The sequence below is a fragment of the Pleurodeles waltl genome, chromosome 6, assembly GCF_031143425.1.
Source record: "Pleurodeles waltl isolate 20211129_DDA chromosome 6, aPleWal1.hap1.20221129, whole genome shotgun sequence".
Lineage (NCBI taxonomy): Eukaryota > Metazoa > Chordata > Amphibia > Caudata > Salamandridae > Pleurodeles > Pleurodeles waltl.
Window position 1 is genome coordinate 1,547,763,189 of NC_090445.1, and position 26,521 is coordinate 1,547,789,709.

At 43.9% G+C, this 26,521-nt stretch overlaps 1 protein-coding gene across 1 annotated transcript in view; it reads left to right on the forward strand.

Moving 5' to 3' along the window:
• PEX14 (peroxisomal biogenesis factor 14) overlaps positions 1 to 26,521 on the forward strand; it is a 419,725-nt gene that overhangs the window by 163,871 nt on the left and 229,333 nt on the right. Inside the window, exon 3 of the mRNA XM_069241206.1 lies at positions 4,997 to 5,081. Within this exon, the coding sequence (XP_069097307.1) occupies positions 4,997 to 5,081 (85 nt within the window). The remainder of the gene's footprint in view (positions 1 to 4,996; positions 5,082 to 26,521) is intronic.

Sequence of the window (26,521 nt, forward strand, 5' to 3'; positions counted from 1 at the left end):
GTGCATAATTATTAGGCAACTTCCTTTCCTTTGGCAAAATGGGTCAAAAGAAGGACTTGACAGGCTCAGAAAAGTCAAAAATAGTGAGATATCTTGCAGAGGGATGCAGCACTCTTAAAATTGCAAAGGTTCTGAAGCGTGATCATCGAACAATCAAGCGTTTCATTCAAAATAGTCAACAGGGTCGCAAGAAGCGTGTGGAAAAACCAAGGCGCAAAATAACTGCCCATGAACTGAGAAAAGTCAAGCGTGCAGCTGCCACGATGCCACTTGCCACCAGTTTGGCCATATTTCAGAGCTGCAACATCACTGGAGTGCCCAAAAGCACAAGGTGTGCAATACTCAGAGACATGGCCAAGGTAAGAAAGGCTGAAAGACGACCACCACTGAACAAGACACACAAGCTGAAACGTCAAGACTGGGCCAAGAAATATCTCAAGACTGATTTTTCTAAGGTTTTATGGACTGATGAAATGAGAGTGAGTCTTGATGGGCCAGATGGATGGGCCCGTGGCTGGATTGGTAAAGGGCAGAGAGCTCCAGTCCGACTCAGACGCCAGCATGGTGGAGGTGGAGTACTGGTTTGGGCTGGTATCATCAAAGATGAGCTTGTGGGGCCTTTTCGGGTTGAGGATGGAGTCAAGCTCAACTCCCAGTCCTACTGCCAGTTCCTGGAAGACACCTTCTTCAAGCAGTGGTATAGGAAGAAGTCTGCATCCTTCAAGAAAAACATGATTTTCATGCAGGACAATGCTCCATCACACGCGTCCAAGTACTCCACAGCGTGGCTGGCAAGAAAGGGTATAAAAGAAGGAAATCTAATGACATGGCCTCCTTGTTCACCTGATCTGAACCCCATTGAGAACCTGTGGTCCATCATCAAATGTGAGATTTACAAGGAGGGAAAACAGTACACCTCTCTGAACAGTGTCTGGGAGGCTGTGGTTGCTGCTGCACGCAATGTTGATGGTGAACAGATCAAAACACTGACAGAATCCATGAATGGCAGGCTTTTGAGTGTCCTTGCAAAGAAAGGTGGCTATATTGGCCATTGATTTGTTTTTGTTTTGTTTTTGAATGTCAGAAATGTATATTTGTGAATGTTGAGATGTTATATTGGTTTCACTGGTAATGATAAATAATTGAAATGGGTATATATTTTTTTTTGTTAAGTTGCCTAATAATTATGCACAGTGATAGTCACCTGCACACACAGATATCCCCCTAACATAGCTAAAACTAAAAACAAACTAAAAACTACTTCCAAAAATATTCAGTTTTGATATTAATGAGTTTTTTGGGTTCATTGAGAACATGGTTGTTGTTCAATAATAAAATTAATCCTCAAAAATACAACTTGCCTAATAATTCTGCACTCCCTGTAGAGAACAAGGCCAATGGCCACGCTCTGATTCCAACCCCTGCTGTGCAAGTCTATGCATATGAAGGCTTGGGCTTGCATCCCACTGCTGACAGCCATGATGCTACCACCCGGGCCAGGGGACGAATACTCCTTATAGTGCCTCCCTTTGCCAGGCAAAAGTATACATCATAACCAGTTCACAAAGTTGTAGTCAAATCCTGCATCTAAAATGGCTGCACACAGGATCACAATTGCTTTTTGATTAGCAAATTATGTTCCAGCTTCTAAAATTTTTCCTGATGTGGGATTCACGTGTTCCACATCTCTGGGCACTCAACACTCCTTTGTTGTCCAGTGACATTTTATAGCATGGATAAAGTGGGCAAACCGTGATTTGTCAGAGGCTTCACCTTCTAAGCCCCAAACCCCGCCCTAGTAAAGTATAGTTTCTGTCTGGCTCACTGCTATTTATTTCTGTATCTCAACCTTCGAGGTATAATTTGATATTGTTAGGCAACCGGGGCATAGTTTCAGGGAAGATGTTTGGGGGTACTACACCCGTTAATAAATGTATTTTGTGATAAATAGTTGGGTACAGGTTTTTCAGTCAGGTATGGTGCAGTGACTGTTGGATTTAAGCAGGATTTATTTACATACACAGACAAAAACGTGCGCACACTCCCTCTCTCTGTTTTGGAAAGACTTTAAAATGTTGGTTATTTCACAAAATAATGGGTTTTCTCTCTCTTAGTACTCCTACCAATCCACATTCCTCTCACTTTCCGCTATCTTTGAGCCCCTCTTGAGTGTCCTGCTTGCCCTACATTATATACCAGTGTGATTGTTGAAGCTGAAGCTCACTTCTTCCCAATCTTGCTGACCTAACTACACCCCTGTAGGCAACATAGGGGCCTTCAAAATATTCTTGCCCAGGGTCCCAAAATCCTCAAGATGACACTGCTAGAGTCAGACACCTCTGAAGGTGCACCCCCCCTCCCCCCCCACCCCCTATGGCTCTTTTTATTTTTTATATTTGCAAGATGTGATTGTTAACTTATGAGTGGAGAATGTAAAACTGCACAGATGTATAAAGCCGTCAACCTTTTAAAGCTCACTGGCACTTTTTTTAATCTGAAAACTAATGTATGGATTTAAACCCAGCTAAAGATAAAAGGCATGCTTTCTGAGTAAAGTTCTACTTTCATAACTAGTGTGGTGTAAATCTGTTCAGCTGTTTTGGCCCTTGGTTTAAACAAGTTTTCTGTGGAAGCTAAAATGTGAACACCTTGTCTTAACTTTCTAATGCCGGCATGAAAAGTGGCATGCTGGGCCTTCAATGACTGCCAAACGATTGCCATATTTGGTGCAAATTTATCCATGAATTCAAAAGTTAAAATCAAATGAAAAAATGTCTTTTTAGTGGACAGCACAGCTGAACCACAACTGTGCAGTGAAGAACACTACTGTGTAATATATATTCACCGAAAAAAAGTTAACGTGAAATCATGGTTAGCTTTTGGTTATAACATCTTAATATATATTTAAAGAAAAAATAGGAATTCACTTAAATAACAGCTAACATATAGTTATATATCTGAATAAAAACGGAATACCACTAAAATTCACAAGTTATGGTTAGGACTATAATTTATAATTCTCTCAAAAGCCATGCAACCCATGCTTTACCCTCCAAATGCAGTTTTACCAACCAGAACAGAAATGAAAATAGCTCAAAGTCATGGGCATTGGGGCCTTCGTTGCTAGAGAGATGCAGTTTAACATTCATCTGGCCCTGCAGGAGTCTGTAATGATTTTGTAAGCTCATTACCCATCCAGGGAGGAGTGATCAGTGTCAGAAACGCACAGTATTTAATTATATACCTTCACAGTAAACACCAGCATATGGGCATGCCAGATTAATTTATATTTGCATTGCTCATCAGTAGCAACAATGTAGTAATCTTAGGTTCTGAATGCCATGTTATGATAAAAAGTTTATGACGTATGAATTTGGGAAGTAGTAACATGCTTATGTTTTTTAAATAAGGCGTAATATTAAAGGACGTTACAGCAAGGTAATAAGGTGGAAGCTATAGCTGTTTCCTATTTAACCTCTAAAGAGTCTACTTGATGTGGTAGGGTGTGGTCATGCAGGGAACTGACATCATTTGTCATAAGAGCGGATCTGAATGGTCTGTCCTGATCTGGTGCATGTGGGGGAACAGAGTAAGTTATAGTAGATCCAATAATGTTTCGAGTCATTTGCATAATTTTAGTAGGAGCTGAGCGATATATAAGGGTCAGAGAGAGAGACTTTAGTGATTTCAGCTACAGTGCTGCTCTATATCCATCAAAAGAGAACGTCTCTAGGGTGGGCCCAGTCAGCTGCACGCAGAGCTCTGTTTTAAGCATTTTGGATTTCTTTTTTCCTGGTTTCCATAACCCACGGCCAGAATGGAACTAGCAGTGCCGGACTGAGAACCCACAGCAGCCCTGGCAGTTTTTTCCGGACCAGCCCCGAGGTGGGTTAGGGGGAGGCTCCGCTGCTTTTGTTACTGGAGACCGATGTTGCAGCACTGCTGTAAAAGCGGCCCCAGTAACAAAACTGGCGCCCACAGCAGCAAAACCGGCCCCAACCCTTCCAGCCTCCCGGGAAAACGTCCGATGCCCGCTACGGCCAGTCCGGCCCTGTGAACGCGTCTAGTTCACGAACTGTTGGAGGGCTCCTTGAAAGCAGGGTTGGCGTGTGCGCGTATAAAGAGCAGTATCTCCACTTTCAGCCTCACTTCAGCAGTAATTAGACTGCCGCCCCTGTCTACTCTCTGTCCTAGGCCCACAACAGATGGAAGATTCATTTGGGATTTTAATTAGAACAAAAAGGATGTGGTTCAAAGAGCACAATGTAGGCCTCCACTCCTCACTCTGTAAAATCCACAGACAATTTATTTCTTAACACTCCAGTATATTCAAGTTGGAACAGGATCTTTTCTTTTGTTGGAAACAAGGTGGGTTTCCGTTAATAACAATAAAATACATTTTAACATGACTAGTGTATCTCTTGCCAATGAGTGATGGCTGTGTTTGAGGGCTGAATTAAATCGGAGTTCTCCTATATCCAATAGAGTACAACTCCGTTCTTATCAGATGTGTGGTGGATAAGCCATTTGTGTTAAGTACTAGTTATTTTCAGAGTGCTGCTGCTGTCTGCTCTGCGTGTGTATGCGGGTTAAACTGCTACCGTATTTTACCTTTTTGGGTGGGAAGTGTGCACTTCTGCTGCTCGTGCGCTACCGGTCTTGTACTTTAAGGAGGCTTTAACTCTGCACAATCTGCTTTGGCTATGCCTGTGTGGGATTTTTCTCACTGGTGCACTTGGTGCAGTACCTATTCTGTGTGTGTGTGTGTTTGTAGCGTTCACAGCTATTGCCTCTTGTATTGAGCCTATCCTGTGTGTGTATAAAGCGTGTGCTTCCACTGCCCGTATTGTACCTGCCCTCTGTTTGATGTAAGAGTGTACTGTTGATGATACTGTAGGGTTCTGCAAGTCTCTTAAAGTCCATCCTACTGCTTTTGTGAGCGCTTGGCTTGACTTATTTACTGTGAATTTATTGCTGCCCCTTTTTCTCTGAACAGATTTCGACAGCTGTGAAGTTTCTTCAAAATCCCAGAGTTCGCCAGAGCCCACTTGCCACACGACGAGTGTTCCTGAAAAAGAAAGGTAATGCCCTCTCTGTGCCAGGCTTCAGCAGCAGTAAAGCGTGGGATTGTTTCCTCACCTGGGAGGCATAACTTACTCGAAGAGTCAAAATGCAGGTAGCATTGACTCCGGGATCTAGGATCACAGGTGCCATCCAAGCCCAGGATGAAACTGGACATCCCAGCATGGCACCCTCACTGTTCCAAGCGTACACAGGGCAGAGGCATGGTAGAGGAATGTTTGGTATACAGGGGAGGCTCCTCGCACCCTGGCCTCAAGACAATATGAAAATATCCCCTTTTCTCAAAGTCACATGGAGATCTGTCCACCCTCCAGTTACTGGGCGGTTTTTCCCTCGCAGAGTCTCAGGTATACAAGTACACCGAAACCCACGGCCCTTATTTACCAGGGTCAGCAGCGGCGGGCCACCAAGTGTGTACATACATGTACAGGAAGTATTCATACTCTCAGCTTTTCCAGAGTAAAGGTGACAGTGACCGGTTCCTGTTTGGGTGGTGTCCAGCACTGATGAGCTTGTAATCATTTGACAATTCCAGAACTCGGTTTAGAAGTTTTGACGGAACTCCACAAAACAGTTTCAAACTTCAACATGAGAAGTTTTTATTACAAACACATTCAATGAATGTGGGTAATTTCTTTCACACACGAGACGTTTCTAGTATAGCAGCAGTTCATCACCTTGTCAGAACAGCAGCGTTTTTCAGTGCTTTACAGAATGCCTTCGCTAGCATGGTCTCCACCCGTGCAAGGTTTCCACTGTCAGTTGCAATAGGAGAGAGAGACTGGGAGCTCTTGCAGAGTACTTTAGTTACTTAGGTTGACCGATCAGAGTTCATGCGATCTACAGCAAGTCAATGGTTACAAATGATGGAACATTTTTACGTGGGTCAAATTAAAATCCAAGCTAGAAGCCAGTCGGATTATGCTACAGATAAATATCATATTGTTGTTCTTTTTCATGAAAGCGTGATCAGTTGCATATTATTAATAAACATTCCTGGAGGCAGCACCTGGTGTACACTTCTCTGCCATCACGAACATAGCACGCATAGGCAATTTAATGAATTAATAATCATGTAGGGCTAATGTGATACCAGATATTTACCTTTTTGTGTCTGAACTGCATGCAATGACGTTAGCAGAGTACCACTTCTCTAATGTGTTTTCAAATGTTATCACAACCATGTTGTGGTTCACACATTTTTTCCCTTGGTAGTAGGTGTCCCTCATTTGTTGCCATTTGCCTACTTCATGGAACAAGTACAAAGGTGATGCATAAATGATCAAAGATTTTGCTGGGTGTAAAGTGTGGTGCTCAGGGTGTCAAAAGTCAAGATTTTTATTCTGTAGTTAATTAAAACCATTACAATATAACAGAAACATATTCATGATAAAGAATTCCAGGTCAAGAGAAAATAAACACGTTTTTTACAATTGATAAAATGCCAGTGCATATGGTGGACACATAAGTTGGCTAAAACAATAAGCCTGTTTAACTTTCGAACTTGTGGCTACAGACCAAGCTGAAAACCTACCTATATATAATAAACACAAAGTGAAGTGAAGGTAACTGCTTTTTCCAACCAGTGAGGGGCGCATGGAGACTTTTGTGGGCACCTAAAACAAAAGCATTGTTAGGGGCTGCGGGCAGGTTAAAACAGGCCACATGTTTAGAAAGGCTTGTTAACTAAAAAAAAAACCAAAAAAAAAAACAAGCATTTGCAATTAAATAGGTTTCGCGTTTGCTCGAGCTAGATCAATTAGCACTGTAAACTGCTAACCGGACTTTTCTTGCCACATTAATTGAAATTGAAAAGTAAAACAGTGTCACATAACTTACTGGACTTTTCTAGCCATATAAACTGAAAAGTAAAAGTTTCAAATAAGCGAGCTGACGGCTGCCATCAGCGCAAAGCAGACACACAAAGGGAAATAAAAGTTTGCTCGTAGTGAAACCTATCGTCAAAAATACAATTATCCATGTAACCAGCATAAGTGCAATTAACTATGTAACAGGGTCAATGTCATGCAAAGCGCTCGACTTCTGACCAGCGAGATCGCACTTTCGAAAAAAGAGAAAAAGAAGTCCAGAAACCGGATGGAAAACAGCGAGCCTCGTATATTTTCAGAACTTGCTCGAGGAGGGCTAAACACCGGAAAAGGCATGACGTATGCATACCTTTCACTAATAAGAAGCAACGAGATTTTAAAAGGCAAGCCCACAAACCAATGAAAGAGACTGACGTGACATGGGCATGGTTTGAAGCACAAAGGTCAGGACTGCCACTTTTGGGCCATCAAAGGGTAGCATGTTACTCTCACCCAAGGCCAGCATGTATGCCACAATAAGTCAGAGGGAAGGAGATCCACATTAATAGTGAAAAAGGTAGCAGTGTCTGGTGGGGGATGTAAGGTGCTAGACCAGTGGATTGTATAACGCAGCACAGGGGAAATATTAAAATAAGAACAAACTTATACCACAAATGGTGTGTACCAGCAGCTGGTAACAGCTAAGTGCACCAATTAAAATAACAGAGTTACAATACCGTTTCATAAATGGGGATGGAAGTGAACCAATAAAAATTTACATTTCACAGTAGCCAGTGACTAAAATTTCATAGCTATCACACATAAAATATGTGCCGCTACAATACAGGGCATTCACAGTGGGTTCTTAAAGCTACCTATGATTCAGAGACTATGGGGATGACTGCGGTAGGCAATTCAATCAGGGGCTCAGGCTGGTACCACTTGGTGGAGCCCTCAGACAACAGAGTTTCTTAGATGGTAAAGATACAAACTTAACCAACAAAATGTTCAGAGCACTGTTGTCAGGTTTAAGGGCATTGGTAATGACCTGTCTGCATGAGCGATGCCCAGTATGCTCCATTCCCGCTTCAGGAAAGATTTTCGTTCCTCAAATAAAGCTGGGCAGCTGCTGACAATGTGTTCAAAAGATCCATCGTACAGACCACACCCCCGCACGTTGTTGATTCCAAAGGCCTGCGCCATGTAGCTAAATGTTTTAGGAATGGCCACTCCCAAAGTATGAGGCCCATGAATCTTTATTGTTTGTGTTTTTAACATGTGCAGGACAGATAGGGTGAGGAAAGAGCCCTTGATGACAGTCTATGCGCCCTTACATTTCGCTAAAGCGACTATGTCAGCCTGATGAGAAAGGATGCACACGCACTTTTTAATACATTTCTAAAAAGCACGTTGACTCATGTGGGAAGCCAAAGCTCTCCAACCTTCCAGGTACAAAGACAATCCTCTAAGTACAGATGGTGGGGTTGCCTAGATCCACCAGTTTGAATATCATTACACAGTAGAGCCTCTATTTATCTTTTCCTGGTGAGTTTGAGTTTGTAGCAAACATTTAAGAAAGCTCCTGCTCTAACCACCCACAGGTTGAGGAGGCCCAGTTCCAGCCAGATATGAGCAGCTGAGGAAGATCTCGGCAGGCGAGGTGCAAACTTGTATATCTTGGTCATAAGTTTATTCAGGAGCTTGTCGTCCGTCCTCAGTAAAATTTCACTACCATAGGACAAAGATGGAATCATTTTTGCCCTAATTACATTCAGGAGAGGGAGAAAACTTACCCCCTCACAGCAAATTTGATACTTTTGAAAGGGACATCTGGAGGGCCAAACTTTGATTTCAGTTTCCTTCATTTGCTGGACAAAGGTGCATATTGCATCAGTGATGACCCCCCCAAGCATTTGTTTGACTTCCTTTTTGATCTTGTCATTAAAGTGCCTGCAGCCCAGCCCCCCTTACTGGATTTCCTGCCTAGTGTGGTAATTTTAGTTTTCCTTAAAATGACTTGGCAATTGTATAGGAGTGCAGTGTGTTTAGTAAATGCCGCAGTCCAACTCTTGTATAGCTAAACAGTGCTAGATCATCTGCACAAAGCAAATTTCTAATGTTTGCCTCCTATCTTAGGGGAATGGCTGTTGATGATATTGAGGGCGCTGGACAAGTTGAAGATGAATAAGTTAAAGATAAGAGGGGCTAACACACACGCCTGTTTCACACCCTGCGAGGTTGCAGTTTTTCTGGATACACAGGACCTGTCACCCAGTTTGATGCTGACCCATGTGCTAGTGTGCAGCTGAATGATAGCCTCCTGGAGTGTTGGAGGGATGCCCGAATTCTTTAACTTTGTCTAGAATGCCCCTGTTGGGACACCAATCAAATGCTATATGTATACACCCTTGTCCAAGTAGGGACCACAATCCTAGTCAGAGTAAGTCACAATCTAAATTATCCTGTGCCCACCCTCTGGTAGGTTGACACTGAGCAGACAGGCTTAAATTAGAAGGCAATGTGTAAAGTATGTGTGCAATAAATCATAGAGTAATACAGTGAAAACAGCACAAAAATATACCACACAGGTTTAGAAAAATAGATAATATTTATCTGAATAAAATAAGGTCAAAACGACAAAGATCCAATAAGCACAAGTTGAAATGTCGCTTTTAAAAGGTTTAAAAGAGTCTCAATCCATAGAAATAAACAGTTGTCACTTTGTTACACACAGTACCTGGTATGTGTCAAAAATAACGACGCACAGAGACCGCAGAGATGGAGATGCCTGGAAAAATAAGGTATTGTGTCGAATTTTCAGACGCCGCACAGACGATGTCGTTTCTTTCAACACTGCAGGGGGTTTATGTAGCTTTTTGGCATGCTTTCTTGGTTTCTCACTGCAATGTGGGGATATTTTGACACCAAGGGACAATGCGTTAAAAATCCTTGACGCGCTAGTTGAAGGCACAGGCGCTGCGTTGATCCGGTAGGTGATGCTTCAAATTTTCAGTTGCAAGGTAGACGCTGTGTCAAATTTCCAGTTGGGAAGTAAGGACTGCGTCGTTCCGGACAGCTGTGTGGCGATTTCTTGGTCGCAATGTAGGCTTTGTGTCGATTTCTGCAGGTGGTGTGTTGATTTTTGACGCACAAGGAGTTTCTTGAAGAGATGAAGTCTTTGTTGGCCCTGAGAATTCAGAAACAGGATGCAAGCTCAATCCAAGTCCTTGGAGAGCACTTTTGGGGAAGGCAGAGTCCTTCCAGCAAAGTCAGAGGCTAGCAGGGTAACGGCAGGGCACCAGTCCTTCTCAGCAAAGCAGTCCAGATGAGTCCTTTGGGCAGCCAGACAGCTCCTCTGACAAGGTGCAGGTGTAGGTCCAGAAGTGTCTGAGTTGGTGGGTTCAGAGACCCAGTACCCAAAAATGCCTTTGAAGTGGGGGAGACTTCAGAGAGTGGTCTTGAAGTGCACAAGTTCCCCCTTCATCCCAGTCCTGTCTGCCAGGGTCCCAGTGAGGGGTTTATCAGTCCATCGTGTGAGGGCAGGCCACTGGCCTTTGAAATGTAAGTATCTGGCCCTCCACCCTTCCAGCTCAGTAAGACCCATTCAATATGCAGATGAATGCAGATGTGACCGAGTGCCCTGTGTTTGTGGTTGTCTGGGTGAAATGCACAAGGGAACTGCCAACCAGCACAGACCAGACTTTGATTGGAGATCAACGGGTGGAGGGCCCCCAACCTCTAATGTCAAAATTGTGTCCTTCCCAAGTATTGGCACGTGTCTCCACAAGCCCATCTCCCATTGCTATTCAGGAACCCCATGAGCCCTTAGTGTAGCTTCATATGCAGCAAACCACTTATCAATGGCATCTCCCACCACATAACTTGATTCCACATCTTTGGGTATACAAAGCTTTTTGTCTCCAGCAGGTCCTGTATGTATGCTGCCACCATCACTACTGGACTCAGACTGGCTAGACTTGAGTTTCAGCTCTTTCAGACTCCGTTCATGAGCCATGATGAGTTTCTTTCCAGCCAAGGCCCTTTCAGCCTTAGGTTGTTTGGCTTCTCTCTCTTCTCCTCCGCCTCTATTTTTTAATCTTGCTAACTGCAGCTGGAGTTCTCTCCCCTCCCTCCTTTCCTCTGCAGTCAGGCCGTGACATGAGACACTGCACCCTGGTTTAGCAGGGGGAAAAATCCAGGTGTCATATCCCCCACTGCAGCACCTCGGGCGAGCCATCCACTTGCTCCCCCAGCTCACCATGCTCTTGTGAGGGGGCTTCTGCCCAGGCCCTCAGCATCTTTTGCTGCTCCTCCTTCTTGAAGGCTCCACAGGTGGGTACCCCCATCCACTTGAAAAAGCACTTCAGCTGGTTAACTGACCTCCAGCTTAGCCAGGTCAAACTCCCCATCTCCACTTGTGGATTTCAGCCAGAGACATGATGTATAGGGTTAGATTAGAAAATGTCAAGCAGGGAAATTGTAGCAAAAAGAAAACAAATCAAATTGACCTTTAACTGTGGGTAGGTAGTGTACACATAGCTATTGTATGGCACTGCACAAACACAAGTCCTATCCTCCCCGCTGATCACCAATGTTGGAAATGGGGTATCTAGTTGACAGTTATACACCCTTGTCCAGGTAGGGACCACAATCCTAGTCAGGGTAACTCGCACACAATCCAAATTATCCTGTGCCCACCCTCTGGTAGCTTGGCACTGAACAGTCAGGCTTAACTTAGAAGGCAATGTGTAAAGTATTTGTGCAATAAATCATACAGTAACACAGTGAAAACAACACAAAAATATACCACACAGGTTTAGAAAAATAGATAATACTTATCTGAGTAAAATAAGGTAAAAACAACAAAGATCAAATGAGCACAAGTTGAAATTTCACTTTTAAAATGTTTAAAAGAGTCTCAATCCTTAGAAATAAACAGTTGTTTCTTTGTTACACACAATACCTGGTATGCATCAAAAATAACGCCACGTGGAGACTGCAGAGGAGGAGGTGCGTTGAAAAATAAGGTGTGTCTAATTTTCTGACGCGGCAAAGATAATGCGTTGTTTCTTTCCATGCTGGAAGGAGTTTGCTTAGTTTTTCACAGCGCAGTCTTGGTTACTCACTGTGATGTGGGGATATTTTGATGCCCAGGGACAATGCGTTGAAAATCCTTGACACCCTGGAAAAAGGCACAGGCGCTGCGTTGATCTGGGAGGCGAATTTGTGTCGAATTTTCCATCGTAAGTTAGGCACTGTGTCGAATTTCTAGTCAAGAAGTTGGGGCTGCGTCTTTCCGGTCGGCTGTGCAGCGGTTTCTCAGTCGTAATGGAGACTTAGCGTCGATTTCTGCAGGCGGTGTGTCGATTTTAGACGCACAAGGGGTTTCTTGAAGAGATTAAGTCTTTGTTGGAGGCAAGCTCAGTCCAAGCCCTTGGAAAGCACTTTTGGGGAAGGCAGAGTCCTTCCAGGAAAGTCAGACGGCAGCAGTCCTTCTCAGCAAAGCAGTGCAGATGAGTCCTTTGGGCAGCCAGACAGCTCCTCTGACAAGGTGCTTGTGTACATCCAGGAGTGTTTGAGTTGGTGGGTCAGAGACCCTGTATATATACCCTGGGCTTGAAAAATCCTCTCGCATTGGCGAGCCTTTAGTTGATCAGGAGGAGCTATCTTTAATACTTACTTGTCCCTTCTGGTGAGTTGACACTGAATAGGTGTTCTGTTCAGTTGAAAAGTGGAGGGGCAGTAAAAGATGCCTTTAAATCTTGTTCTTATGCACATTTGCTCTGTGTTCACAAACAGAGGTCAAAAGTCATTTTTTCTTACAATTAATGTTCCTCCTGACTGCAGAGTTCCAGGACTTTGTAAGGTGAACTGTGTGACCTGCTGCTTAGAATTTAAAATAAAAGGATATAGGGTGTCAGTTTTTCCCTAACACAACATTTATATGACTAAGTCAACTGTGCAAACATTTGAAAATATATTTCAGTAGTTGTGAAAGCCCTTTTTTATATTTCTGTGTGATGAAAAAATATTTTAATAGGATGACAACAAATCAGAATACTTCACATGTTGATGTGCAAAGGATGTGTCCCCTTAAACCTAATTTTCACAGATTGTTAATACACTATATAGTTTTATCAGTAAAGGTTAGGTTGGTGAAGAGGTTTCTGGACATTTCTTGGAAAGTTACTGTGTGTAGATGACAATATGTTAGCACATCATGGTTTAGTAATATATTTATTAAAATTGAGTGTTTAAACAAGCTGAGAAATACTCCTGCCTTGATGGCAATGCTGTTAGTAAATTAAAAGAAGTCCTAGGTTATGTGAGCTAGACCTCATGGGTATGTGGGCTACATTCTTGTGATGCATACAGCAAACTTCAGTCTACTTAACCAAACAAAAGAGGGTTTTTTGTACTGTAGAAATGCTGAGCTCACATATTTGAAGGTGCAATCATATGTGAGAATTAAGAAAAAGGTGACTGTGTAAACTATTTGCCTAGGATCACACAATTTCAGACCCGTTTACGGGTCAAGTACATTACAGTTAGGTCGAGTAGATTATTTAAGTTACTCGACTTGCAGGTCTAGTAACATTTTTATGACTTTTCGAGCCCTGATACCCAAAAAATGCCTTTGAAGTTGGGGAGACTTCAAATAGTGGTTTTAAAGTGCACAGGTTCCCCCTTCAGCCCAGTCCTGCCTGCCAGGGTCCTAGTGGGTGGTTTATCAGTCCATTGTGTGAGGGCAAGCCACTGGCCTTTGAAATGTAAGTGTCAGGCCTTCTACCCTTCCAGCCCAGGAAGACCCGTTCAATATGCAGATGTGACTGAGTGCACTGTGTTTGTGGATGTCTGGGTGAAATGCACAAGGGAGCTGTGAACCAGCACAGACCAGGATCGGAGATAGGCTATAAGGCACAGATGTTTTTAAGTGCAGAGACATGCTCACTTTCTAAAGGTGACATTTCTAAAATAGTAATATTAAATCCAACCTCACCAGTAAGTAGGATTTTCTATTACCATTCTGGCCATACAAAATACGACCTGGTTACCCCTTTCAGATCAGAATCTACCACTCAAAAAGTATTAGGTCAGTCCTAATGCTAGTCTATGAAAGGAGCAGGCCTCACAGTAGTGGAAAACAAATTTAGGAGTTTTTCACTACCAGGACATATAAAACACATGTACATGTCCTGCCTTTTACCTACCTAATGGGTTACCTATGGCTACCTTAGGGTTGACTTATATGTGGAAAAGGGGGAGTTTAAGGCTTGGCAAGTACTTTTAAATGTCAAGTCGAAGTGGCAGTGAAACTGCACACACTAGCCTTGCCATGGCAGGCCTGAGACATGGAGGCCTCGGAGGGAGGTGCTATACAATAGCTTTCCACTAAGTTAAACATTTCTTTATGGCATTTGGATTAATCAAGGTAAGACTATGAATTTCTGTCTGATCTCGTACAGTTCAGTGGAACTTCCTGTGTACGCCTTCCATTTAGAACTTTAAAACCTAGATTACTAAGCTGCAAGACGACAAATAGTCCAACATACTTTGTGGGCATCCTTTGGGCCTGGTTTGTTCTGTGAAGTTCCAAGCGCATCAGCCAAGGTGTCAGGTGTTTCCTCATGGAGAGGCTCACATTAAAGTCTCCTTTTAACACACTGTCAGATGAAGTGTAGTTCCTGGCCAGATCGAAGGTTAAGTGAAGAAAATGGGGCCAAAGTCTGGGGACTAGATTCAAGTTAGAGGGACGGAGGCTCCCCTATAGAATCAGTTCACTGAGCAGGCGCCCTTGTTCTTCATACCCTTCAAGACCATTGGTAATGCCTTCCTTGTCCTGCCAGACCTTATCACTTCACTGCTTTTGTGGCTTGTAACACAGAGGCTTTTTGGAGTTGATCTGGGCACTGAAGAATGGTGACGCAACTTCGCCTCCTCAGCACTGGTTGGAGCGCTGGTTGCTGAGGTACAGCCTGCGGAGCTTCCCCTCCTCGTGTGTAAATGTACACACGAGAACTGTTGGCAATCCGCTCTCTGCAGGTCCTCAATCTGCAGCTACACAGGGAGTTACTATGGCACTAGTTCAGTTACACAGGCTCTTGGCTTCACTGCTTCTCAGATTCCCTATTAGTTATTCAAGGTTTTGTGCCGATTTCATGAAGGTTGGACCTTTCTCCACTTCATTTAGCGCCACCTCAACCTCCCTCCCCCTTTTTTTGTAGCCTCCAGCAATTTTACAGGGAAGGGGCATGAACACTCTACACAAAGGCAGTTAAGGAAGATTTTGGTGTGAAATCTTTTTTTTTGTTTTTTTTTTTTAAGTAGGGGAGGGTTAAAGACTGAGGGCTCACTCCTCATGGCACCTTGGCTTTTTCTTCTGGTCGTTGCTTCTGGCTGGATTGCAGCCTGTTGCTTGAACTAGTTGTTAAAGCTTGTATATGATGTTCAATGTTGATGGCTTCTTAGCACGGCTAACAGTGTAGAAAGAAGACACCGGCTGGCAGTGTGGTAACAGTAGTAGGTTGAGGATGATGGGCACAAAATGGGCAGGAGAGTGAGTGGCAGGTGTTTGTTCCCCTGCTGATTGATGCGTTGAATGATGCCTCTGGTGGTGACTAAGCGAGTGTGCGGAAGGACAAAAGGAAAACTCAGACTGTCACAGCCTGGCACAGTGCAGGATGGGAGCACACCCAGGCCGCAAGCCGCATCCAAACCTGGTTGGGCTGCTTTTGCAGGCCTGGGGCTCAACCTAGAGCAGTGGGACCTACACCCACTGAGCCTGCTTGGCCCTTGCCCCGCTACTCTGTGTCCGGGAAGCTGCGTCAAAAATTCGGCCTTGCCCTCTGCGGTGTCTAGCAATCTCCACCTCACTGACGCCATGCTGCAGAAAGCCTAGTGGCTTGGGGGTATGATGGAGAGTCTGGAAGCAGAGCAGTAATGATGACTGCGGCCGGCTGGCCAGTCGCTCTCGCAGTTGTTAGCAACAACGTCAGGAAAGGAAATTTGTGGCTGGCATGTGTACGAGTGCCGAGTAGGCAAGCTGGGAGAGGTGGGCAAAGAACAGAAGAATGAAGGTGGAGGCAGTAGCCTCCTGCCGCTTTCCTGCTTTGCCCGCTTGCCTACTTGCGGCCTGCCATCCTCTGACTCCTCCAACCGCTCCTCCTCCTCCTCCTCCTCCTGCTGCTGCGTCGTTACGTCTGAAGTCACATGTCAGCCCCTACAGTTCAGATGCCCTGAATAAGGTGGCAACCTCAAAGGTCGATCCAGCGGACTTTAACAGTACTCAGGTAAGTGTCATAGTTTCTAGAGGATGGCCAGCATGATGATGAGGAGTGAGGACTAGCTAGCCTTTTATTATGTCTGTTGGAAAGAGGTATTTTGTTTAGTGTAGCCTTGAAAGAGTTTGGACATCCGTCGGGGGTGTATTGTAGTCGAATGGGATGACAAAGGAAATCTGAAACAGCAGGAGGTAGGGACGAGCAGTTGGAAAGCACTGGAGGGATCTGATAAATATATCTTAATGCAGATTTCTCATCTTATAATTATATTTCATGGGCCAGACTGGGTCCAGAAACTTTTTTCCCCAGCAGTAGCTCTCTCGTGTTGCCAGGTGGTCCCATGTCGCTTCAGACAAGACTCTTCCAACATCTGGGAGATTAAATTTGAGTATATTAGAAGGTAGCTGCCATCAGTTCCTGTGTTTCCGTACCTCAACTACTTGGGTCAGGAACTCGTGCTTCACTGATAAAATTCCTCAGCTTTCAAGAGTGACTAGATAAAATGTCTCCTCCCAAGATCTCAAAATTTAAACCCTGTTGATGATGCTGCATCATAAGGTCTGTTGGACCGACATGATACTTGCATGTGGCGTCTGGGGTCCGACCATGATTCCATGTCCTATGACTCCTGTTCCTTATTGCATTCAAAAGCCACGAGAGATCAGGAGCCCTATGTGTTATTGGCCAAGGTCTGCACAGACTCATTGTAGCATTCCTCTTCTCTTTCTGGTCAGTCTAAAAGAGAACAATCTCTCAGAATATCTTCCCACAAAAACTCCAAAGGAAAGAAAAATTCTACTTCTTCCTCAGGACTTGGTCCAGTCCTGTGTGTTCCCTCAACTCCAGGCTCTTTCTCTTTGTCTAAGATGATCCAGATCTTGGCAGAGATGGTCAGATTTTCTAGGTCCTTTGGCTGACTCCTCACAAATCGAGGCTTTCTGGAAGGCTGTGGTATATTTGTTTAGGGGTGCTGCAGTTTCCTCTGGGAAGCACTGACCAAATGTGTACACTCGGATTTTGTGAGTTTGGCAAATCTGACTGTTATGACTATTCCTGGCTCCTTGATTCCACTGGTTCTGGCCCCTGTGCATAATATGTCTTTGCCCAGGTTGCTGTCCCCCATTTGGTCAGTGCCTCCCATGATGCAGTCTCACATACCACTCTAAAAGCCGCTTTCAACACCACCCTTTAAGCCTTCAAAATTGGTTAAAATCATCCAGTTGGCCAGGCAAAGATTAAAGCATACTTTGGTGACAAGCCTTTGGCAGAGCATCTTCCTAGGCCCCAGCGATTTCCCTAGATTAAATAATTATTTGTGTCCGATTCTGATGCCCTTGTCATGCCTGATAAGATGTTGTTGCTTATAGCATTTATGACAATAGAGAAGACAATGACTTTGAGGCTGAAAAGTTTGTTGGGCCTGGCTTGCCCTCCGAGACAGTTTCATCAACAATATAGAACATTTCAAAGCTATTCCAAGTCACAGTTGTCCTGGCATTGTCAGCCTTCAAAACTGATCCAAATATAAAACAGGTATACTTATCCTTTCCGGACAGGAATGTATCTTGTGAATTCCAGCAACATGAGGAGATCTAAGCCCCACCATATTTTGCTGCCTCATAACCTCTCTGATTTCACTCATTAAGCTTAAGCACCATTTGGTGGGGATAAGCATATCCACCAATCCAGAGACCCATCCTCCACCACTACCTTGGCAACCTCTTCTTTCAGCAGGGCAATTTCAATATATTGTTCTTGAGCAATGTCCTGCTGGCCCTCTTCATGGAGACTTTTCTGGTGTCCCTACACTTCCAGGGTGCCTACTTTCATCTTCCAATCTTCTCCACCCAGAAGGTTTAAGTGAAGTTCATCAATGGTTACCAGTGTTACCAGTTCACTTTGGTACTACTAGGCCTAATGATTGTGCCATGTGTTTTGAAGAAAGTGTTGGCGGTTTTGTTGGCTTCACTACAGAGATCAGGAGTCCATATATTTCCCTACTTGGATGACTGAATACTGAAAGTGGGCTGCCTGGAGCTGGTCGAAGCATATCTTCAGTGCATTTTTACCCTCCTCCACAACTTGGACTTTGAAGTCAGTGCCCAGTAATCTTACTCGCCCACATTGAGGCTGATCTTTGGACGCAACCTACATGAATGCCTTTCCTCCTCACAGGTGGATATGCAAGAGATGATTCCTTCCAATAACACCATACCTAAATCTGGTGATTCTCATTATTTGTCCTCCAAATAGGGAGTAACATGAAGAACTGGATTTACCAGTTCCAAATCAGCATGTGTATTCCCCATCTGGGAATTAATAAGCTTCCATTCAAACTGGGAACCTCCGGTCTAAAATCAACTGCCTTGATGGTTGTGGACATTAATCTCAATGTAATAGTTTACTTGCATTATAATTAGATATTACTAATCTAAAAGATAATGAGTCATGGTGAACTGCTTCAGATTTGTGGAGTTCAACAGATTACATTCTTTGAAATCCAGTTACTTTTGCTTAACCTTTACTGAATTACGTCTCTGGACTGAAAGCAATTTTGAACTAGGTGGATCTTGCACAAGACGTAGATTGAGGTGACCAGCCATGGACGTATGTGATTAAGGAGTTGACTCATCCTGCTATCTGAGTGAACTTGCAGATGGCTATACAAGAGGTGGAGTTGGGAGTGCAAGAAGCAGGGAAGCGTGATTTCTACTTTGGCTTGGTTGAGGAGAAAGCATTGAATGGCCATTCATTGACGCAAAACTGAAAAGCAGCTGTTGACTCGGGCCTTGACCGAAGGAATTAAGATGTGAAGGACAATACCATTTGCATGTCATCAGCAGAGATGTGGCATTTGAGCCTAAAGCAACAGATGATGGTTCTTAAAGTAGTGGATAGTCGAGGGTAGAGGCTAAGGCCATTCTCAGCACAAATGAAGCAATATACTTTTTCAGAATGGGGGCAGTGTACCCATTGCACTCCAGTGCCTCTTCATCCCTTCACTGTGGGTTTAAAAGTCATTGCATGGCTGGTAAAGCTTTACGCCCTGTCCCCTTTTCACTTTTCCCTTCCTGTTTTTTTCCTACTTGTGGGCGCCAACAATTTGTGAATTCATTGGAGTGTCTTCTAGGCACCCCCCAACAGTCCTGGGGTGCAAAGGATTTAAATGACTGAATGGCTTGTTATTGTTAAGGGTGAATGTGTCTCATTTCCTTCCTCCGATGTCTCACTAGCAGTACCTCAACCCTAATTCTGTGCATATTTTAATTTCTAATCTTGACTTGCACATTCCCAGCGCTGGTGCCAACCTAGGTTGAACTGGATTAAAGCAACCTCAGGAGAGTGTCCTGGTTGGAGTCTTGACCACATGAGCTTGATGGTGTTAAGGGATGGTGTGAGGATGATAAGATTTGAAGGGCAAAAACAGTATTGACTGATAGGGATCGGAGTGGTGCCGGACAGAACGTGTTTGTATGGTGTATGGAGGGTGTGGCTGAAATGTTTAGAATAAAAGTGTTGTCCGAAGGTGTCCCCTGGAGTAGTTGGAAGGTTCATTAAAAGATTGTTGTTGTAGGGCATACGTTTTCAAACTGGGGGGTGGGGCCCCTAGGGGGGCCTCAAGTGATCCCAGGGGGGGCGCCAGACTCTGGCCAAAAGAAGCATTATACAGATAACAGGACTTTGTTTTAAGCATAAGCATGATATTGCATTTTTTTTTAAAGGTAACATTACTTAACTGCAATGTTTAAATAGGTCTAGACATATTTAAACATTACCATCTTTATAAAATAATTGTGAAAAATTCTGAGGGGGGCCCAATGATTATTTTTCAACGGGGTGCGCGGCATTAAAACGTTTGGAGACCTCTGGTGTAGGGTGTCGGCATGGACGTCGGGTAGATATTGCCACTGTTCATGCTACTGCTAGTTTCAGGGCTCAGGAAGGAAGTGACAGGAATAGTTAATAAACATGCAGCTTCCACGGCTTGGCTTTCCCCTAGCCCCTCAAAGCAAACAAGCTGTTGAGCAGGCAAGGTTGGGACAAAGTAATTTAATTGGACCCAAAGGGTGTACAGTGTCAACGTTGGCTTATTGGTGAATCGACATCCAAGTAGGTGGAAAATTTCAGAGGACAGTGCAAGTAGAGGGAGTTGAGCGAGTGTGTTTAAGATTGCTGGGGAGGCCTGCTATTGGTTGGTCCTGGCAGAGCTGTCTGGAGGGGTGTGGTTGGATATAAGGACAGGATATGGGATGCGACAGGTGTTTTTGGAGGATGGCTGGAAGGGAGCGACTTACATTTGATGGTGTTTGCGTGTATAATTGGATGCTGTTGGCAGAGGGCTTATTTGCAGGAGGATTTTGGCACAGTGTTCTGGGGTGGGGCTTTGTGTTGGCAGGAGTTGTTATTGAAAGCAAGTCTGAGGGTGTAAGGCGTGCTCTATGAAGGTGAATTGTGTGAAGGGGCGGCGAGCGATGGAAGGGAGAGCTTCGGCCACGCCCCTTGCCTCTTTCTCCCGTTACCGTGCGTCCACGTGGGAGTAATAAATGATAACGACTCGGGGCTCGTTACCGTGCGGGAGCCGCAACGCGCCGAGGAAAACTGAGCCTAAAAGCTGCGTTGATTATCTGTGGAAACCCGAGCCGGAATCCATGTTCTCCAGGAGATCTTTCAGCCTCGGAATATTATCCGATATGATAAGTGCTGGCCCTGCTCTGGCCCTCTCCAGCCGCCCCGCTCTCTCCGTTGCCAGCGACAGGTATTGCTGATCCGCTTCTACTTTCGCGGCCAGAGCTTGGGTTTCATTTTCCAGCGGAATATTCAGAGCAGTTTAGAAAGAAGTGTCCCTGGTGCCTGCTGCTCCCCGGACGCCTCGCACGAGGACTTGTCTCCATCAGCGGCCGCGATGTCTCCATTTCATTGCAGCCTGGGCCTCAAGGGGCGGGATGCCCCGCGCGCGCTACTGCTTCCGGCCCGCCACTTATCCTCTCTGTGGTAATACTGAAGGGGGCGCTGCACCTTCAAGAGATTCATGTCGTCAGTGCTGAAAGTGCAAACAATTCGTTTCAATCCACGTTTGCTGGAGTATGGAGCTTATGAGGCGCACAACTAGGAACGACAAACCTGATCCGAATGTATTTTTCTCTGTCCTTCACTTACCAAAACTGACACTAAACCAGCAGTCCAAAAGCACAAATCCTAAAGAGTTGAACCATTTTCTGCTTGATGGCAGTACAATTAACCCGCCACTAATTTAGAGTTCTACGTTTCCTTCTCGCAGCCCTTTAATGAGTACGCTGTTTGTACCCATACAAGTGACATCCTGGTGCTTGTATGGAAATATTTTGTGTACTAGTGCCTGGAGGAGAGAAGGTGATTCAAGCTGCCCTATTTGCAGAAGACTGCTGACTTTGGCAGACATTCCGCAGCTATCCGTGCATCCAATCTGTGGTGAATGTTCTTCTTGTTATAGAAAGGAGCTGGAAAGTGGAACTTGTGGTGGAAAAGCGGGACCAGGCTACAGATCCAATGTGTCCTCAAGAAAGTAAAGATGCAACATTCTTGAGAAAAGAATGTTAGATTGCCCTAGTCGCTTGGCAGACGCAGTAGTAATTGGAAACAAAATAAAAAAAATAAAAACGAGTAACTTCACACGAAAGTTTTGACAGGTGGAATGTTCACCGTCTGCAACATCAGAGGCAAAAAATAAAAATATGTTCCAGCTCAGAACACAAAAGAAGCCTAGACTCAGTCCTTGATTTAAAAATCCCACACTTCAGTAACCTCGAAATACTTTGTTATCCAGCAAACTCGTAAAGGCTCATAGCAGCAAGTTGAAAACCATCTTCCAGAAAGACTGGTACTAGAGGAGTTTTACATTCCAAAGGGCACGTACACCTGCAGTGTAGCTGGATTTCGAGTACCCTGCTGTTCCCGAGGCCCTAGACTGGCCCTTCTTCTCAAGATGCCATGCAGATAGTACCTACCTACTGCCCTTAGCCAAGACAAGAAGTACCTTCCATCCTTACTCTCAACCAAAGATGGAACCGTTAAACTTGGTAAAATCACTGATTGGTTTAAGCCTCTGTTTGAAATATATTTGTGTAATCTGAAGCTCACAACTTTGAATCATAAGTGAAATCAAGGGGTTTGTGGTGCTGCTTCCCCCATCTATGAATATAAGACAAAAAGAGGGAGTTGAAGGTTTTTTAACATAAATCAGAATGCATGCTCCCGATCATGGCTATCCATACAAGAGTATCTGGTCCTAACAAGATATATACATTATAGGAGTCTGGATCTAGGTTCTTTGTGGAAATTCTACTAAAAAGAACATAGGCCTCCTAAGGACAGGGGGGTCTCTATTTATTGGTCATCTCATTTTTATCGTACAGTACTAGTCATATTCCTACATGGTCATTTGTTGTAGTCTAGAAAAATAAATAATTTTACATCTTATTGTTCTGTCATTTCCACACCTAGAAGCAAATATTCAAGAGATGGTATCACTGCTGTAGAGTCTGCTGTGGAATTTCAGTGCATCAATTTGTTTAGGATATTAGCAGTCCAGCACATATGATCACACTTCATTACCAGATATGTATACCACTCAGCACCTGAAATATAAAAAATCAGACATAGTTAAAAGCAAGTGTTCGTCGTTCTGTGGAGGACTCACCACAACAGATGTATCCCCCCTGGTTCGTATAGGCTCAGTGATGGTACCTAAAAGTGTGATCAGAAAAAAGTTACTATTGTGTAGTGTTCTCTTGATAGGTGAAATAGCCAGCCACTCACCTCCAATGTGTACACTGGCGGCTGCAGTCGAATCTGTCTGCCTAACTGCGTCCTTTGAAAGCGCACTTCCTCTATTTGTTAAGAGTTCTGTTCACTGCACCTGTGCAATAAAATCTCTGCGCGTGCATGTGGATTAGAGGAATGCAGTAGATAATAAGTGGATTATTGCCAGTTATCTTGAAATGGCCTGCCTGAGCTTTGCTTTCTGGAGTCATTATTTCTGCTGAGATAGAGTTATATGATCATTTATGATGAGTCATTCACAGCATTGAATTTTGTATTGGTGGAACACCAGTTGTCTTTGAGATTGTATTTAAAAATTGTGCCTGTAACCATATTAGAATTTCAGAGTCGGGTATACAAATTGTTGGTGCTAGAAGTTTACTGCTTCAAATGTGAAAAAAACAAATGGCGTCCAACTTGAAGAGATTTCTTTTCGTTTTGTAAGTCAGTTCCCTTGTCATAAGCAAGCTTGACTTCAGGAACAGCCTCTATGCTGGGATTGACAAAGAACTCACAGGCTGTTGACGATTCAGAACTCGGCTGCCCACATCACTCTTAACCTCCCATGCCGCCCTTTCATCACCCCACACCAGAAGGCGCTCCAGTGGCTTCCCATATGCAAATACGCACAATTCAAATTCCTCACCCACCTTTTGAAGGTGCTAAATAACACTGACCCAGTATTCCTCAGCTATTTCATCTGCTTTCACCAAACCTTCCAGACACCTCCACTCACCCGGACTCCTCCTTGCACACATCCCACACATAGAAAAGCAGATATGGCAGTCAGGCCTTCTCCTGCATCGCTCCTAAAGCATGGACTGACCTGTGACTACACATAAAAGCCCTCTCCTCACATTCCTTAAATCCCACAAGAAGCTGAAGACCTGGCTTCTAGAGTAGTCCCACTAGGCATGGCTAGGATCACACCTGCTTAGCGCCAGCTTACCCTCCTGGGTGATAGTGTGATCTACAAATCTGCATAACAGAACAATGGGTCTTCATTGTAAATCAATGTAGTGAGGGCTGAATGAAGACACTACAAATATACATGTGGTAGTGTGGCCAGTTATTAAAAGTTCATTGCTTGATTTAAGTGAGATTAACAAGCCACTCCATATTTTAATACCACTTGGTGTATTGAGAAAGTCATAAGTGGTTCCATTTAATGCTGTCATTGAGGTGTGAGCCCGATCTATAACCCACTGCTGTTCGATCTTGTAAAGGGTGCATTTATCGGACCTGAGGACCCTCTCAATGACACTGCAGTGTAGATTATTTTAAGAATCGCCCATTTGTTTTAAATGGGACACTAGTTTCATAGTTAGCTTTCCTGATGTTAGGTTACTTCAGAGTTCGAAAATGTGTGTTTTTATGTTCCAGGTTGTCATGCCAATGTATTGAAGCTGGCAAGGGAACAGAAAGAGTTAAATTACAGAGTCTACATTACAATTGGGAAAGGATCTTTGTTGCCGTGGGTAAGGGACACCCAGGTCAAGGGAACTGGTATGTTTAGTGTACATGCAGATATAACAGTTACTACATAGGAAATGGACATGAGCTGGTAGTGGAGACAATAACTTATCTTCAGTGTCGGGGGTTAGCAGTTCCCTCGACCTGGGAAATCATACAAAGAACCCATATTCAGACTGTATTTATTTGTATATCGGGACTAGTACTCTTTTGCGTAGCAACATCCTTCTGTGTATAGCGATGGCTTGTTAAAGTTTCCTAATCAGGCAGGGCTGAATTATCCCTTTATTCCTTTTAGGACGAAGTAAGTTCTATTGAGTTAAGAGATGTTAACAATAACTATCTAAGAGACCCTTCAATTTATGCGTGCATCATACATTATAATTATTTCTCTTTTCACATAATTAAAAGTACAGCGTTTCACCATGGTTCCTTTCCCTAGTGGCAGAGAGATCCCCTCAATCCCACAAGGCGTAGCACTGTATTTCATTAAATCCCAAGCTGAGAGTCAAACCTTTTTATTCAGTTTTATTGATTAGAGAATGACAGCTTTCTGCATTTGCCAATCATAAAGTCTCAAACTCTTCCAACCATTGAGTCTTAAAGTAAAACAAGCATGGGCAAAGCCAAGAAGTCTGTCTTTAATGTACTAGTGTATGCAGCGTTACCTCACTAGCCCACAATGCACATAAGGGCGCTAGCAAGAGGGGACAGTGAGCCATATAGCTGTAATGTAGTTTCTCATGCAGTTCAGTGTGAGCACTCCTGCGGAGGTGGAAGAATCTATCCAAACAGCCAATTTGTAGTACTGCATCATACTTTAAAAACAGAAAGTTTAGTACTGTTAAAAAGATGTTTATGAATTTAGTTCCCTGTGGTTAGCGCCTGCTTATTGTACTGCTTTGGATTTTTAGGATGCTTGTATTAAATTATTTTTGAAGTTTTCACTCCAGATATTTGTCTGCACATAGTGCTGAAGGACAAAAAGAAATACAACAAATGTGCAGATGAATTTACTGGTGGAAATTGAGTGAGGGACTGTGAAGCACTGCCCATTTAGGATTTCCTCTAGCCTGGCCTTTGAGTGATTATGAAGCGCTGAAGTTGAAGACTAGGCTTAACTTCTGAGAATTGAGTGACCCTGAGCCACTGTAGCCAATGAATGTACTTAGAACGTGAACAATGATTGACCACATATCATTGGGATAGAATACCAGGCTCAGATCCCAACCTTTCAGTGAACAAGGACAACTAAGATATTGACCTGAGAATGACTGGACCAATGTGATGGACTACTGCAGTGAGATCAGAGCCTTCAAGATTCTTTGAAGCACTGAGGTCTAGGACAGTTCTTTGAGTATCAGTGGACTAGTATGTCAGTGGAAAGAGTTAAGATCCTAAGCATTGTGTGACCCTGGGCAACTGCAGTCTGGGACTTTGCTCAGCTGGGAAACTGAGTGATCATGGTCCAGAATAGTGAACAGTGGCTCATACCTTTAGCACTAAGTGACCATGGGCTACTGCAGTCTGTGACTGGACTCAGAACCTGACCTTAGATTGACTGTGCACCAATGTGATGGATGACTTTGTATAGATGCTGAGCATGAAGTGACTGTGGACCACTGCAGCCTTGGACTGGGTCCAGAACCATATCCATGATTTATCTCTACTTCTACAAAGGTAGATTAGGCTCATTACCTGAGCTATGACTGACTGAAGATGGTTACTGTGGAAGACTGTTCAGATCCTTACTCGTGAGACTGTTTACCACTTCTGTTGAAGGCTAGGCTTCCACCCTAACATGGACCATAGTGACGGCTATCTAGGTTCATATTCTGACATTTGAGTGGAAGGGGTACAACATTCGAAGACTGTTCTTAAAACTAGCCATGAGAGACATTGGACTACTGTGATAGAGGGCTGAGCGCTCAATTCTGAGCAGAGTGACAAGGGTCAATGCCCTTAGGATCTGAACTCAAGCTATGAGTGATCAGAGACTACTATGTTTCAGCACTGTGTTGATATCGTGGCCCGTGAGTGCCATGGAGTGTTCCGATCCTAACCTGGAAGTTAAAGTGG